General features: G+C 41.0%; 2 protein-coding genes across 2 annotated transcripts; one reads left to right on the forward strand and one right to left on the reverse strand.

Moving 5' to 3' along the window:
• Positions 1 to 1,854: 1,854 nt before the first annotated feature.
• On the reverse strand, positions 1,855 to 5,388 carry LOC118361289 (protein-S-isoprenylcysteine O-methyltransferase-like). The gene is made up of 5 exons (XM_035741110.2): positions 5,086 to 5,388; positions 4,585 to 4,673; positions 4,312 to 4,481; positions 2,477 to 2,694; positions 1,855 to 2,388 (listed from the first exon to the last, which is right to left on the reverse strand). Exons 1-5 carry the CDS (start codon positions 5,302 to 5,304, stop codon positions 2,203 to 2,205), a joined length of 882 nt encoding a protein of 293 aa, XP_035597003.1. The 5' UTR covers positions 5,305 to 5,388; the 3' UTR covers positions 1,855 to 2,202.
• A 7,685-nt stretch (positions 5,389 to 13,073) lies between these two features.
• On the forward strand, positions 13,074 to 14,467 carry LOC118360432 (transcription factor HES-5-like). Its single transcript, XM_035739685.2, has 2 exons — positions 13,074 to 13,171; positions 13,282 to 14,467. The coding sequence occupies exons 1-2, from the start codon at positions 13,112 to 13,114 to the stop codon at positions 13,702 to 13,704; spliced, it is 483 nt and encodes a 160-aa protein (XP_035595578.1). The 5' UTR covers positions 13,074 to 13,111; the 3' UTR covers positions 13,705 to 14,467.
• The last annotated feature ends 412 nt before the right edge of the window (positions 14,468 to 14,879 follow it).

Here is a 14,879-nt window from a genome sequence, read left to right on the forward strand (position 1 = left end):
ACTGTTCTAATTTCACAAATTCTCTTTCACTCACAGACATACTCCTCTTGCACTCCATACAGTCTGGGCATACAGAGTGGAGGGCTGAGCGACCTTTCACCTGAGACAAGCTGCGGTAGTTCAGAAGGAAGCCATATTGGGTGTAGCTCTCTGAACCCCTTAGCCATAGGAATGCATCTTTTGGTTGGTTTTAATACACAGTGAGCATGAGGAGACAAGCACACAGAACAAATAAATAGATGGGAGTGATGATCAAGTGGGGGTAGAGAGAAACCGTGTGAGAGCAAATGCATTTTAAAGATAACTATTAGTGAGTGCCCCTATTACTAAAAACCCTATGAAAGAACACCCCTGATTCATAGTCTATACCCAGGGGACATTAAGACTTACAGCAGACTGGAATAGAACAGTGAACGGATTGTCAGTGTTCCTTATGTTTTCAATGTCTTACAAAGTAGATGTTTGACTTATTACGCCGAACCGATTGGAGAAATCCGAGAACCAGGCTGCAACTTGCTCAGGTTGTCAAATTAGCAAAAGATTTCTGATTGTACAGCCTTTTGATCCTGAGCGGACATGGGATTTGCCAATTTAAAATCAGGGGTTGGAACCAAAGTTTTTTTCTCAACAAAAAAATAAAATAATTTCTTCCATTCCATTCTACAGTTCCGATCAGCAAAATACATTTCTGAACTATTTTTAAACCTGTGAAACTTATCTTTATTTTTTACATTTAGCTCATTGAAATGACTTCAGCAATCAGTGCAGATGGAGCAGGCAAGCTAGTTGTTTACATGCGTGATGGGCGCAAGATGCTACTTAAATTTTACGGGTGGGGGGAGAGCGAGAGGGTTGAACAGGCTTGAAGCGCTGGCCTGCTCAAGACATGCATTATCTGAATTAGGGAAAATTCTGTGAACCTAGGAGAGGCTTTGAGCTAGCTAGCTCACAAGCTTGTGTGAAGAGCAGCACCGGAATTAAACACACAGCTTACCTTTTTGTAGTTAACAAATCCAATCTAAAACTCAACTAGGCCTATAGTATCCTTAACTAGCATTGAAAAAGTTAATCCACTTCTCTAATTAAAAAGATCTCTCCCTATCTTCTCATGCTTCTAAGTTCAGTACAGTAGCCTATGCTTCAGATGGGGGAGGGGCAGGTAGCCTAAACATGCACAGGCAAAGATTTTCAGTTTGCAGGCAGACGCTGGAATAAGTTTGAGTGACAGAGTGAGGGCTTTTCACATGCCCTTTGTTGCATTTCTTTTGTGGGACGAGAAAAAAATATCTAGAATGTTAACCGGTTTGCATGCTTCTAAAATAACGGTTCTGTTCCGGAACAGTATGGATCGCTTTCGTTCCTTCATTTTATTTTCCAGTTTTGTTCCCTGAACCGGTTCCAACACATTTAAAATAAATCATTTTGGGTAAGGATGCATCAGTATAGAAATTCTGGGCTGTTACCTATAACCAATATTTTCTCATGGCATATTTTGACATTTGATTACCATCAAAAGGCATTTTATAATTTATGAAAAGTTCATTAACTTATGGGGCAAAGACCATGTTGCAAGCAACCACTTTGCCAACCATTTTTGGAAATTTTTGTAAATGTACAACAGTCACACAGAAATAAATGCTTCTTGCGCAGATTTACCTACTGGGAAAGAATATGTACGAGGGCAGTTGAAATTGTGCATCCCTAATCTTGTGTAAAACTATTGTTGTAAACGCTGAGACCTAATAATGATGACTTAGTGATAAGCCAGACAATCAAGGAATAGCAGACACTCGACCAGGCTCATTACAGCACTTTGATTCAGTAACACAAGCTAAAAATCCATTCAGCATCCACTGAAGAAACTCAACTCCTCCCTATGGAAAACACAGAAAAGGGAAACATTGGAGATGAAAGAAAGAAAAAAAAAAACTTAGTAGTCAAACTAACCAAACCAAAGAGGCGGTTGGATGTGTGCAATAGATATACAACATTGGGGGGTGTCGTTTCTTTTTGAGTGAGTCCGTCTACCCAGGTTTTTGGGGAGCCCTTTACCACGCTCGTAGGTGTCAGTCTCCGTGAGCTCTAGACCCCACCCAGGGCGGGCGACCACAAGGGCTAATCCACAGTATGCTGACCTGGGCTGCCCCTCACAGTGCCTGTCTGTCTGCCATGTTCATACATCCAGGACCCCATCTCTCACACCTAGGAGCTGTTGATGCGGATGCCTGAAATAAAGGGCAGGCCGGTGCCCACCTTCTTCTTGTATTCCAGGTAGTCCTCTCCAAAGAAATGGAGGAGAGAGAGCTCCTCCTCCTCAATCCGTTCACGGAAGAAGCGCCAACTGGCCATGGTGTAGCCCGCGATGCAGACAGGGTTGCACAACATCACCTGGAACATTGGACACAGAAAAGTGAAATCAGTGTAGTGGGCTTGATTGTAACATGTTTTAAGAAAAATGTACATTTTAGGCATGTACCTGTGTGCCAATGCTCCAGTAGAACCAGCCCACGTAGGACGGGTGTCTGAAGAAGGCATAGACCCCATCGGTGACCAGCACGTGGCTCTGGGCCTTCTCGTTCTGGACGATGTGGTTAAAGTTAGAGCCAGCCGTCAGCATGGCAGACTTACGCAGGAAGTCCCCACACAGCACCATCACCAGGCCCACCAGGCTGAGCCAGCTCAGCTGCTTCAGCTCTGAGACAAGAGGGAAAAGGTTCAGAGCCAATTGAGACATTTCACTCCTCCTGTGACAACATGTCATGCCATTTCAACTGAGACATGAAGTCATTGGCTGCATTCCAGGCTGACTACAGCTCAATCCCAATACCCCCTAGCCCTCCCCTCCATTTTGCATGATCCCGCGAGCCACATTGAGTCGGAGTGGTGTTCCAATTCAAATTTGAGCGAGGGGGTAGAGCCTTTTCAGCCCTCCAAATGAAGAAAATCAACATGCAGACTTCCTATTGAGTGGTTATTAAAACTACCATAAAGTCCTGCGGTCCAAGGCTCTAAAGTTGCTTCAGGAAGGTGGCTGACAAGAATAATAGGATGGAAGGACATGTAATTAATTATAACTTCCCAACAAATCACGCAAAGTATTTACATTTAAGATGAATATGTTAGTTAATGTAGAGAACAATTAATGCACATTTCTTGGTCATAAAGTTAATTTACAAAAAAAAAAAAAAAAATCACTATTTAACAAGCTAGCAACAACTAGCTAACATTAGCCAACTAACTACACATTTAGCTTTCTATACAGGCATTTCACATTTGTATGAATTGTAATTCATGTTGTAGGGACTCCTGAGCAAACCAGGCTGTCATCTGTGAAACCCAATGTATGTAAAGAATCTCGCTAACGAAAGCATCTACTGCAAATTTTATGTACAATTTTGTAAGCTTGCCGTCCTGTTCATTAAATAAAAATTAAATACTTCAATCACTTGTAATTGTTCTTTATTGTATTTAGTAACATAAGAGACTGAAGATATGCCAATGCAGGTAACGTAGCAGTAGATAACTATTTTCTTCCTTATTGTATAGTGGTGGATAAAAAGACCGGTATGCTATGGATGTGTCGGTGTATGGACCCTTACACATTTGGTAAATTATTTTAAAAATGTTCAGAACAGTGATTTTAAATGTTCTAGCTACAATGCCTCCACTGTTAAGGACTGAGTGAAGGGAACGCAACTGTTACATGCCAAACTGCTATGGAATGAAAGTCCTGCTTCAGTACTACTCCACATTGAACCACCGCCAGAGGATGGGTACATTACAGGCACGTTGTTTTTCATTTGATGCTCATATGGTAAGTATGTATTTGCTGCATGAGAAATATAAGAAAAGCTATTACTGCAGCCAGTACTGGCTCATCGTCAGTCAATTGCGTGGTATGCGTTGGCAGTATCTGACGAGTGAAAGGGAAAAGTGGATACCGAGCCAGTTGTACAACTGAAATGTGTCTTCCGCAATTTAACCCAACCCCTCTGAATCAGAGAGGTGCAGAGGGCTCCCTTATATCGACATCCATGTCATCGACGCAAGCGATGTAATGATGTCCCATTCCCTAGGCCTAATTTCCCTACCACTAGTTGCTCCGTTTTCGAGTGTCACTCCCCCCCACACGAAAGACACTCAAAAACTAAGGGGAGGGCTAACGGGAGTATTGGGATTGAGCCTACATTGCAGACGCCTGCCTGCGCAGAATGACGTGGTATGCAACCATTGGTTGATGCAATGCAATACCAGCTATGTAGTCAGGCTGGAACGCAACCATTGAGCACAAGTGTGGTATGAGGGAAAGACCTGGGATAGAGAGTTTCTCTATAGTGAACTCCACCCATGAGGAGACGGCAGCCACGGTGTACTCCACACTGTGGTTGAGCAGGAATGAGTCCAGAGACAGGCTGCGGGGGTTAATGATGGCCGTCACCAAGTACTCAGAGTAGTGGAAGAAAGACATGGAACACATGTACCTGCAAATACATTCATTGACTGAGAACTATGCATAGACAGGTATCGAACTAACATCAATTAGTTGTGTGTGACAGAGAGTATGTACAGGTGCTGGATGCTTACCAGCCAAAGTGTGTCCATGTAGTTTGGGAAAAGCTTATGATCAAGCCACACCCAAAAGTAAAACCAAGGAAGCAGGCTCGCACAGCAACCTGGGAGAAAAGAGCATGCTCCGATAACCTTTCTAACTTGAACTTGTGAAACTACAAAGCTGGCTCCAAATCAACAGCTAAGACAATAACATAAATGGGCCATCCCGAAGGTTGACTTCAATAGTGTCATCTAGTTTACCGTTAAATTAGAGTTCTACTTTAGGCAATCAGGGTGACAGCTGTCTCAATCCAATTCAGCTAATAGGATTAGCCAGCTAACATTAGCACAATACATTGTCAGAAAGAAGCGCGCCAATTAATAACTGATAATTTAGAATAAGCCTAGCTAGCCGACTGCCGTTTTGAATGGGCAAATACAACATAAATCAAGATGGCTAGCTAAGTAGCTTAGCTAATGTTACTGCTAGCCATCTTGTTTCAGACGTTAGCTTGCTACTACTGTAGCTCTTACCTTATATAGAGGTCCCTTATATATGATTAGCAAGAAGCCATTGAGAACAGCGATGTACACCGCAATAGCTATTTTCACCCTCACTCCAGTGAGATAGTCGAATACCCAGTCAAGGTGTCCAGCGAATGTTCTAATAAGGGGAATTATAACAACGCCAAGCCCTAAAAGAAAGCTTATAATACTTATTTTTCCCTCTAAAGCCAACTTATTGCCTGCCATGATGAAGTAACGCTACTCCCTATGGGCTCTCGCGAGTTTTCCACAATCACAGAATTTCCTCATTAATTTTGGCTCAGTTCCAGGAGGTGACGCTGCGCAGATGATCAAATCAGATTTTATTTGTCACATGCTCCGAATATAACATTGAAATGCTTACTTTACAAGCCCAACAATGCAGTTTAAAAAAAAATACGTGTTAAGAAAGTATGTAATAAACTGAAGTAAAAATATATATATATAATAATCATATAATAAAAATAAAATAACAGTAATGATGCTCTATACAAGGTCAATGTGGGCACAGGTTTGTCGAGGTAATTGAGGCACTATGGACAGTACCAGTCAAAAGTTTGGACACACCTACTCATTCTAGGGGTTTTCTTTATTTTTTACTATTTTCTACATTGTTGAATAATAGTGAAGACATCAACAGTATGAAATAACCCACATGGAATCATGTAGTAACCAAAAAAAGTGTTAAACAAATCAAAATATATTTTCGATTTTTCAAAGTAGCCACCCTTTGACAGATTTGCACACTACAATGTAGAAAATAGTAAAAATAAAGAAAAATCCTTGAATATGTAGGTGTGTCCAAACTTTGTATTAGTACTGTACATGTAGGTAGAGGTAAAGTGACTATGCATAGATAATTAACAGAGAGTAGCAGCAGTGAACATAGTCTGTGTAGCCATTTTATTATCTGTTCAAGAGTCTTATGGCTTGGGGGTAGAAGCTGTTAACCTCCACGGGATTGGGTCCCAGGACATAGACATATCTGATATGGGCAGAAAGCTTAAATCTTGTTAATTTTTAATTAAAACAATTTTAAAAATTCACCTTTATTTAACCAGGTAGGCTAGTTGAGAACAAGTTCTCATTTGCAACTGCGACCTGGCCAAGATAAAGCATAGCAGTATGAGCAGACAACACAGAGTTACACATGGAGTAAACAATTAACAAGTCAATAACACAGTAGGACAAAAAAAAGGGGAGTCTATATACATTGTACATCTAACTGCACTCTCCAATTTACAGTAGCTATTACAGTGAAATAATACAATGCTATTGTTTTAGGAGAGTGCACAATTATGAACTTTAAAATGCATTAATAAACCAATTAGTCACATTTGGGCAGTCTTGATACAACATTTTGAACTGATATGCAATGGTTCATTGGATCAGTCTAAAATTTTGCACATACACTGCTGCCATCTAGTGGCCTAAAATCTAGATTGCGCCTTGGCTGGAATAATTATGGACTTTCTCTTGCATTTCAAAGATGATTGTACAAAAAAACAAATGCATATGTTTTTTTCTTTGTATTATCTTTTACCAGATCTAATGTGTTATTATATTCTCCTACATTAATTTCACATTTCCACAAACTTCAAAGTGTTTATTTTCAAATGGCATCAAGAATATACATATCCTTTCTTCAGGTCTTGAGCAGTTAGATTTGGTTATGTTAGATTAGGCGAAAATTAAAAAAGGTTTGGATCCTTAAGAGGTTTAAGAAGCCTTTTGGAACTAGACTTGGTGCTCCGGTACCACTTGCCATGCAGTAGCAGAGAGAACAGTCTTTGACTAGGGTGGCAGGAAGCTTGGCCCCAGTGATGTACTGGGCCGCTAACACTACCCTCTGTAGTGCCTTGCGGTCGGAGCCCGAGCAGTTGCCATACCAGGCGGTGATGCAAGCAGTCAGGATGCTCTCGATCGTGTAGCTGTATAACCTTTTGAGGATCTGAGGACCAATGCCAAATCTTTTCAGTCTCGTGGGGGGGAATAGGCATCGTTGTAACCTCTTCACGCTGTCTTGGTGTGTTTGGACCATGATAGTTAGTTGGTGATGTGGACACCAAGGAACTTGAAGCTCTCAACCTGCTCAACTACAGCCCCGTCGATGAGGATGGGGGTGTGCTTTGCCCTCCTTTTCCTGTAGTCTATGATCATCTCCTTTGTCTTGATCAGGTTGAGGGAGAGTTTGTCGTCCTGGCACCACACGGCCAGGTTTCTTGACTGTAGATGGGGCTATAAAGCCATATAATCAAACCTCTCTCTACTTGAGGTTGAGCTAATCTTTTTTGACCAGGCATCACTTTTTTTAAATGGAGGGGAACTGTTTTTAGTAATGCTTAGGCTGTCTAGCAGAGGACATAGCACAGACTGAGATATCTCATCTGTCATGAATTTACCATACTATTCACAGGAAACAAATTCAATAAATGGTAGTGGTCAGTCCAACAGACAAATTAGACTGCTGCTTAATTTTTGTGAATGGGAACAAGTTTTGATACTCAACAGCCTGTTGAAACCAAAATGTATCATTATTCTAAATGTAATGTATGAAGCAAACATTGCATTTATTATCCAGATAAGACAGAGTATCATTCACATAAAATAATAGACAGATAAACATTACATCTCTCATTTGCTTGTTTTGGCTACTAGCAATATGCAAACAGAGTGTGTGTGTGTGTGTGTGTGTGTGTGTGTGTGTGTGTGTGTGTGTGTGTGTGTGTGTGTGTGTGTGTGTGTGTGTGTGTGTGTGTGTGTGTGTGTGTGTGTGTGTGTGTGTGTGTGTGTGTGTGTGTGTGTGTGTGTGTGTGTGTGTTGGGTTGAATTTGTGACTGCTTGGATGAATAGGTTACATGGACATATGCAAAGACTGGTGGGCTGGTAGAGCTGAAAATTGAGAACTATTATGTACTACCGGTTATTAGGGAAACACTTATTGAAGAAATCATGATCCATAGATGTTGAGGTCATTTTTGGTGGATTTAAAATATTTTAAGTTGTCAGGTTATTTCGTAAGCAATGGTGCAGAAATTGACAACATCAAAAATAACAAAAAAAGCAGACATCATCAGTTTTTTTACAACAAAATGTTTACATTGTGTCACACCTTGGTCTTAGTGTTTTGTGTTTTCGTTGATTGTTTGGTCAGGCCAGGGTGTGACATGGGTTTGCTTTGTTGTATTTCGTATTGGGGTTTTGTGGTTATTGGGATTGCGGCTGAGTAGGGGTGTTGTATGGGCTTGGCTGCCTGAGGCGGTTCTCAATCAGAGTCAGGTGATTCTCGTTGTCTCTGATTGGGAACCGTATTTAGGTAGCCTGGGTTTCTCTTTGCATTTCGTGGGTGATTGTTCCTGTCTCTGTGTAGTTTCACCAGATAGGCTGTAATTAGGTTTCACGTTCCGTTTGTTGTTTTGCTTTTGTATTAAGTTATTTCATGTATCGCTCTTCATTTATTAAAGACATGAGTAACCACCACGCTGCATTTCGGTCCGACTCTCTTTCTACAAACGAAGAACGCCGTTACACATTGGATATCAAAAATATAATTTCCCTTGTGATGTAGCCAACCATAAGGCTCTATTATTTAAGCTTCATTTAACTAGGCAAGTCAGTTAAGAACAAAGTCTTATTTACAATGACGGGCCTACTGTACCCCGGCCAAACCCTAACAATGCCGGGCCAATTGTGCGACGCCCTATGGGACTCCCAATCACGGCCGATTGTGACACAACCTGGAATCAAACCAGGGTCTGTAGGGACGCCTCTAGCACTAAGATGCAGTGCCTTAGACCGCTATGGTTTTCAGTAATAACTCTTTCCTCAGAGAGTAGTCTTCATGTGACCATCTCAGCAAAAAAAATATTAAAACAAAATGGCATACAATGAACGGCATATACATAAAGCATAGACTAAAATCTCTGTCTTTACAAAAGACCATTAACTTTGAATCTATTGTTTAAAAAATATATGTCTGGAAATATATACACATATTGTTGAAAAATTATCCCAATCATTTCAGTTGCAAAATAGTACATATCAATTGAAATGGTCCAAATAATAGTTAAATAAATGTTACATTTAAAAAAATATATTATAATAATCTTTAGCTCTTCCAGGTGTGTAGAGATGACGACAGATTTGGTGTGAGAGTAACTTTGCATAGGGTACAGAAACTGCTCAGTGTTACCATGCTCAGTCCCACTGCTGGTCTTGGTGTTTCCATGGAGATACACACTGGATCAACAGTGGGGCAATATCTTCAGCAGGTAATGTATGCAGTCATAGAGTATCTCTAGAGTACTTTGAGTAGTTTTTGTGGAAGAGCAGGGGCCTCCTGACTGAGAAGAAAGAGTCTGTGCTGGAGACCCTGTTGTGGAGTTGGCTCTCGAGTGCCGTGCGAAGCTTCTCCACCCTATCAGTGTATTTCCTCTCAAGGATCATAACTTTACCCCTGTAGGAGCAGAGAAAGGAAACATGAGTTAAACAGCCCTACAATATATAGCTCCCGTAAGCTTCATTGAAAGACATCCTCATCAGTTCAATATGGTCCATTTGATGTGGTCCCTTATGTTGGATGTGCTGTAAGGTCTTTGTATATTGCCTGCTTTGAAATGAGGATGACTCAGTGTGCTTTCAGTGTGCGATGTCTCTGATTTTAACCTCATTTTCCTTTACCTTTATATCAGCTCTCACTACGCTTTAATGTGATGTAGCTTCTCATAGTATTTTTGGCAATCACGAGGCCCTCGTGACAATAGAAAGTGCACAAATTGCTTGAATTAATTCAATACAATGGCCCTGATCCAAATGAACAGGTGGGAGGTGCCCTTAAAAATGCCCGCTTCCCCCCTCCCATTCGTAGCATGATGTGTTATGGATGGAAACTAACCAATGAGCATTGACTACAACTGATACGTGGTGGGAACGTGGTGAGAACATGGAGTACATCCTCTGTCTGTGGACATTTCACATGCTCATTGGAGATGTTAAGCATGAAGTGTCCATGGCAGAGAAAGGCATTTTCACTCCAAATTCCTTTACTGTGAACATTGCTAGAGTACTCAAGTAAGATCCATTTCATTGCATCATATAAACTATTAAATGAAAATAATTTAATACAAATTGACATTGTAGTGCTATTACAATTGTAATAAGGGTGGTATTGGTATTAGTCATTTGTATTGACTATTTGATTCGGTGGTAATAGTATAATACAACATGTTTTTTTAATCTTGTATGTTCATATATTTAGTGAAAAAGTCATTATAATATCTAAAAGACTTTGAAGTTTGACTTTTTACTTGCCCTTTTCCTACATTCTCACGCTTTCTATTTCATCTCCCTGAGCAGGTCTCACGTGGCCCATTGGGTGATTATAGTGTCCCATCTGTCCAGATGGTGTGCCTGTGAAAGCCTTGTGAGAGCCTGGTTGACTGCACTGTGGCTGGGCAGGAGGGAGGAGGGAGTAGAAGGGCCTTGGTCACTTGAGCTTTGTGTGACGGGGCACACTTCCTTTGTGTGTCCGCCCCAGTGTCATTAACACTGAAGTGTGGGAAACTCAGGACCATGGCAGCTCTCACGTTCCACTTGGGTAGGAAGGGAGCTTGTGACTGGGACGCAGCCAGCGGCAGGCAGGACAGGCAGCTGTGTGTCTAAAGGTTGTGGGGCCTGCATTTCTATCAGTAGACGTGAAAGTGTGCTAAAAGAGTAACAGTCCATATCTACATGTGGAGCTTTCCAAAACTCAATTCTGGATATATTAATGGGTTGATGTGAAGACTTTTCATGGCAGTAACTGCTACAACTGTGCAATGTTTATAACTCACAGAAATCTACTACCTGACAAATATACAGACCACACCAAAGACTAACTTTATTTTTTATTATTTTTATTTTTTTCACCTTTATTTAACCAGGTAGGCCAGTTGAGAACAAGTTCTCATTTACAACTGCGACCTGGCCAAGATAAAGCAAAGCAGTGTGACACAGACAACAACACAGATACACATGGAATAAACAAACGTACAGTCAATAACACAATAGGAAAAAAAGTCTATATACAGTGTGTGCAAATGGCATGAGGAGGTAAGGCAGTAAATAAGCCATAGTAGCGAAGTAATTACAACTTAGCAAATGAACACTGGAGTGATAGATAAATGTTGTCCTATCATTACATCATTACATCTTTACATGACATTACACCAAAGACCCAAGGATTTTGAATAGCTCATGGATATGAACAATTTAGGCTATTGGAAACAACCTGCTCCATGAAGCTAGTGGACAACACAGTAGCTCCATGTGCCGTTAGACTCACAGCCCTGCCCCAGATCTCTCAGTCTCACACCTACTGTATGTGTGCCCTGTGCCGAAACACTTTGTGCTCACTCTTTATTCTGTGATAATGGCAGAAGATGAGCAAACTCCTTCCTCTGGGGTCACCACTTTCCCAGATCCATAACAACACCATGTCAGCCCCCCTCCCTCCCTCCCTCCCCTCCCAGCCTTCCTCTCCCTCCCCATCTATTCAAATCAATTCAAGGGGCTTTATTGGCATGGGAAACATATGTTAACATTGCCAAAGCAAGTGAAGTAGATAATATACAAAAGTTAAATAAACAATCAAAATTAACAGTAAACATTACACTCACAGAAGTTCCAAAATAATAAAGACATTACAATTGTCATACAGTGTTGTAACGATGTGCAAATGGTTAAATTACAAAAGGGAAAATAAATAAACATAAATATGGGTGGTATTTACAATGGTGTTTGTTCTTCACTGGTTGCCCTTTTCCTGTGGCAATAGGTCACATATATTGCTGCTGTGAATGGCACACGGTGGTATTTCACCCAGTAGATATGGGAGTTTATCAAAACCAGGTTTGTTTTCGAATTCTTTGTGGATCTGTGTAATCTGAGGAAGATACGTGTCTCTAATATGGTCATACATTTGGCAGGAGGTTAGGAAGTGTAGCTCAGTTTCCACCTCATTTTGTAGTCAGTGTGCACATAGCCTGCCTTCTCTTGAGAGCCAGGTTTGCCTACGGAGGCCTTTCTCAATAGCAAGGCTATGCTCACAGTGGTCAGGTATTCTATTATCTGTTAATTACCAAACAGCATTATAGTTTGCTCTGTTTTTTTGTTAATTCATTCCAATGTGTCAAGTAATTATATTTTTGTTTTCTCATGATTTGGTTGGGTCTAATAGTGTTGCTGTTCTGGGCACTGTGTGGTCTGTTTGTGTTTGTGAACAGAGCCCCAGGACCTGCTTGCTTAGGGGACTCTTCTCTAGGTTCATCTCTCTGTAGGTGATGCCTTTGTTATGGAAGGTTTGGGAATCTCTTCCTTTTAAGTGGTTGTAGAATTTAACAGATATTTTCTGGATTTTGATATTTAGTGGGTATCGGCCTAATTCTGCTCTGCATGGATTATTTGGTGGTTTACGTTGTAGACTGAGGATATTTTTGCAGAATTCTGCATGCGGAGTCTCAATTTGGTGTTTGTCCCATTTTGTGAATTCTTGGTTGGTGAGTGGACCCCAGACCTCACAATCATAAAGGGCAATGGGTTCTATAACTGATTCAAGCATTTTTAGCCAGATCCTAATTGTCATGTCAAATTTTATGTTCCTTTTGATGGCATAGTATGCCCTTCTTGCCTTGTCTCTCAGATCGTTCACAGCTTTGTGGAAGTTACCTGTGGCGCTGATGTTTAGGCCGAGGTATGTATAGTTGTTTGTGTGCTATATCAACCTGCTCCCGAGAGGCACACTCTTTGTCCTCCCAGCAATAAACACTTCATAAACACTTCATTGAGCATGATCTCGCAATGCCCCTCCCAGCCCTCCCATTGGCTCCAGGCTGTGAGAACCTCCAACAAGCCCAAGACCTACACATTCATGTGGAGATTTAGGAGTATAAATAGGAGGGAGAACCAGAGGGAAGACAGCACATATCCAATTGGCTCTTTACTGAGACTTCAGCTCAACATTACGACTGCCACAGCCATGACACCAACAATGACTAGACAGATTACCTACTCTGAGCAGAACCTCTCACTTACTAAGGTAAACAAATGCTTTGAATACATTCATACAGTACATTTCAATCTTATTCTATTGCTGTTAATTATACATGGCAAGTTGACTAAACTGTTCCTTGTTTTCTCTTTGTGCAGGTAAAGAAGCCAGCTGTGGAGAAGATGCGCAGAGATCGCATCAACACCAGCATCGAGCAGCTCAAGTCCCTCCTGGCTCCCGAGTTCCTCCTGCAGCAGCCTGACTCCAAGCAGGAGAAGGCTGACATCTTGGAGATGACCGTCTATTTCCTGAGCCGACAGCAGCAGGCAGGGAGTTCCTCCACCGTGGTAGCCAATGGGAGCTACTCTCACTGTGTGCAGGAGGCTGTTAGCTTCCTGTCGCAGTGTGAGGTGAAGACACAGTCCCACAGCAGGCTGCTGACCCACCTCCACAGCCTGCAGACATCCAGCCAACACAGCCAGGCCCCCAGGTCCCTCTCCCCGCTGGGCTCCCCAATAGACCAGGCCACCACCAAGGGTGTGATGAGACCCATCTCCCATCCGCTCTGGAGGCCCTGGTAGAGCACCGCTTCAGACCTTTTCATGTCAGACAAACGGAATTAGACAGGCCAGTGTATGTTTTGACAAGCATGGACAGTGGTGTTCGGAGTGACGGAGGTCTACTTCTTCTGCATTTGGCAAGAGATGCTATGTCATTAGTCTTCATCCAGATGAAGAAAGGGCATGTTTTGCCAGTATTCCTTTGAAAGGAAGGATTCTATGAAATTGTTCAGATTGGTCTGGATACATACTATGTATTTGAAAATGTACACTGATTTAATAACAGTGTTTCTCTTATTTTATGTTCTCGTTTGAGAACCTTAACTCTGACAGTACAGAGTTAAATTATTGTAATAACATACTTGCATTGTATTTCTAACCGATATTGAGTTGCTACTCTTTGGGTCTGTGACCACCTGTTTGTTAGAATTTGTCAAACTCTTTGTCATTGAATGATAAAATGTATCAATTTGATGTAGCTATATTATCACACAAATGGATCCAATGGATCTACACTGAATGTAAATCATGTTATGATTATGTCAAATCAATGTCATTGATAATACAGTATTCAATGTTCAAAGAATATGTTCAAAAGTTCATTGTAACTTCGAAGATACACCTTTCCTAAAGAGATTTTGTGTATTCCACAAAAGGTTTTGTAAAGAAAAAAGCTTTTCTGTGAAAAGTTTGTTTTGCCTTTATTGGTTTAAATGACACTCCATTTGGAGTGACATGCCATCAAGTGTTCGAAAATAAATTAAAAACGGCATTTTTGGTTTTATCTTCTCTGTTGTACGGAGTCATATATCTACACAAATTTCTCCACCCACATCCATTCTGATTACAACAGTAGTATGGCTAACTTTGTCATCCACAAAGTTAAAAAGAAGACCACTCTAGTTAGCATATAAAACATATTGGTTGATTGACTATATTCACAAACCTAAATTTAGATTGTGAGGAGCACCTATCCTAAAGGTATAGAGATGTCAGTTCAATATTGGTTCCTGATTGATAAACCAAAACCTTGAAACCTATTGTTGATTTGTGGTTGGACAAAACCTATGTACAAAACCATTCAAACGTTTGGACACACCTACTCATTCAAGTGTTTTTCTTTATTGTTACTATTTTCTACATTGTAGAATCATAGTGAAGACATCAAAACTATTAAATAACACATATGGAATCAT

This window comes from Oncorhynchus keta, chromosome 28 (genome assembly GCF_023373465.1).
Source record: "Oncorhynchus keta strain PuntledgeMale-10-30-2019 chromosome 28, Oket_V2, whole genome shotgun sequence".
Lineage (NCBI taxonomy): Eukaryota > Metazoa > Chordata > Actinopteri > Salmoniformes > Salmonidae > Oncorhynchus > Oncorhynchus keta.